The 2,147-nt window shown below is 47.6% G+C and overlaps 1 protein-coding gene across 1 annotated transcript in view; it reads right to left on the reverse strand.

The window, feature by feature from the left end:
* Window positions 1-2,108, reverse strand: part of MRPS5 (mitochondrial ribosomal protein S5) — a 29,615-nt gene extending 27,507 nt beyond the window's left edge. The window contains exon 1 of the mRNA XM_045446937.1: window positions 1,847-2,108. Coding sequence (XP_045302893.1) covers window positions 1,847-1,904 — 58 coding nt within the window. The 5' untranslated portion in view covers window positions 1,905-2,108. The remainder of the gene's footprint in view (window positions 1-1,846) is intronic.
* Between the last annotated feature and the right edge of the window lie 39 nt (window positions 2,109-2,147).

Here is a 2,147-nt window from a genome sequence, read left to right on the forward strand (position 1 = left end):
AATGGCCAAATAAACACACACAAAAAAGATGTTTATAAGCCACCAGGGAAATGCAAATCAAACCCACAAACTGATACCACTTCACACCCACTAAAATAACTATAATCAAAAGGACAAATAATAACAAACGTTGACAAGAATGTAGAGAAGGAAGAACTCTCACACACTGCTGGCGGTGTGAAATTGTGCAGCTACTTTAGAAAACAGTCTAGCCATTCCTCAAAGTTAAACATGGAGTTACCGTTTGATCGTTTGATCGAGCAATTCCACTCCCAGGTCTATACACAACAGAAACAAAAATACTGCATACAAATATTTATAGCAACATCAGGCATAACAGCCAAAAGGTGGAAAAACCCAAATGTTCATCAACTGATAAACGGATACATGCCACAGAAATTCAGCCATAAAATGGAATGCAGTAGTGCTATATGCTACAACATGAATGAATCTTGAAAACCTTATGCTAAGTGAAACAAGCCAATCACAAAAGACCACATAGTATATGATTCCGTCTATATGAAATATGCAGAACACGCATACTATAGAGGTAGAAAGATCAGTGGTTGCCTAAAGCTGGGGGCAATGAGCAAGTCGGGGGGATGAGAGCAAAAGGGTATGTTTTTGGGGAGATGAAAATGTTCTAAAAATTTATTATGGTGATGGTTGTATAGATTTGCAGATATACTAAAAACACTGAATCATACACCTTCAGAGGATGAATTGTATGGTGTGTAAATTACATCTCAGTAAAGCTGCTACCAAAAGAAAAGTTTATAATGCACCAGAAGAAAAAACAAAACAAAACACAACCAGGCTCTGGAGCCAGATGGTGTGGGCGCAAAAACCTGACCTCCTCCCAGTGTTAACTTTGAACACGTTTCTCAACCTATGTGTCTTAATTCTTGGTCTGCAAAATAAGAATAGTAAAAGCATCTATCTCACAAAGGCACTGTATAGATCAAGTGAGGAAAAGCATAAATAGTTTTAAGATAGTTCCTGGAACACAGTAAGAACTCATGAGGGAAAGCTACAAACGCTATAGGTGTTATTTGAATGGAGCCTTGAAAAAAGGAGGAGGTGGTCACAACATGAACAAAAGTAAAGAATGTTCAGGTCAGATTTCCTGCCAAATCATTTCAGGTTAAGTTTCCCAACAAAATGAGTTACCAAAAAGAAACAAACAAGACCTTTTCCGTTTTCAGAGGTCTTTAGAATTTGGAATTACGAATGTTGGGTTGTGGGTTTACAATAAAATAGAAGGATGAAAAAAAGCCCTAGTCATGAAGCACAGTGGTAGACCTTATGCTAAAGGATACAGCAGACTGACCCTCCTCAGGCTGCAAACCAACAAGGGGCGGGGGGAGACAACAGTAACAGCAAAACTAAGGACATTCAAAACATTCTTCTTTTCAGTAATGACACTGATCAGCCCGGGATCTAAAATGACTGACACTAATCCTATCCGACCCAAGCTGCAGGACTGCCTCCAACGGCTTCGAACCCCACATCGACCTCACCAAAGGAACCTGTGGGTCACGCCCGCCGGGAAGGCGATGCTTGCTCCCCAGTTTCCCGCGCCTGTTAGCCAAGCACGCAGGAGGAGTCCGGTGAAGTGGAACGAGCCTTGGACAGCGTCCAGTCCACCCTCACTTTACAGACAGAAGCCCCGCGATCCAGAGAGGGCGCGGAAGCGTGCAAGGTCACACAGCGGCTCCGGGCAGGATCCGAGCCCGGCATGATGGGTTCAGAGGCCGCTTCTTTCTGCCCGTGCATCTGCTGGCCGCAGGCGAGCCCCCGCTCCCGTCCCCGCTCAGAGCCCCTCTCCCGGCGTCCCGGCTCTCACCCGCCGGCAAGCCACACAGCGCAGGGAGGCAGCCTGCAGCGCGTACCACGGCCGCCATGGTGGAGCCCTGAGAGAGCCTCTGTCCAGGCCGCTTTCTCCACCGCCTGCTGCGACTGCTTCTCGCCAAACGGCTGGCCACGGCCTGCGGCTGAATTCCCGAGGCCAAAATGCCGCAGCGCAGCGCACGCCGAGGTGGGAGATTGTCTGCACCGGCAACAGGATAGAATGAGCACGGCGCCGCCGCGGACAGCCCCGCTGAGGGTCCTCGCATTAAGACCCGGGGGCGGGGCTTGGGCTGGCT

Source organism: Leopardus geoffroyi, chromosome A3 (assembly GCF_018350155.1).
Source record: "Leopardus geoffroyi isolate Oge1 chromosome A3, O.geoffroyi_Oge1_pat1.0, whole genome shotgun sequence".
Classification (NCBI taxonomy): domain Eukaryota; kingdom Metazoa; phylum Chordata; class Mammalia; order Carnivora; family Felidae; genus Leopardus; species Leopardus geoffroyi.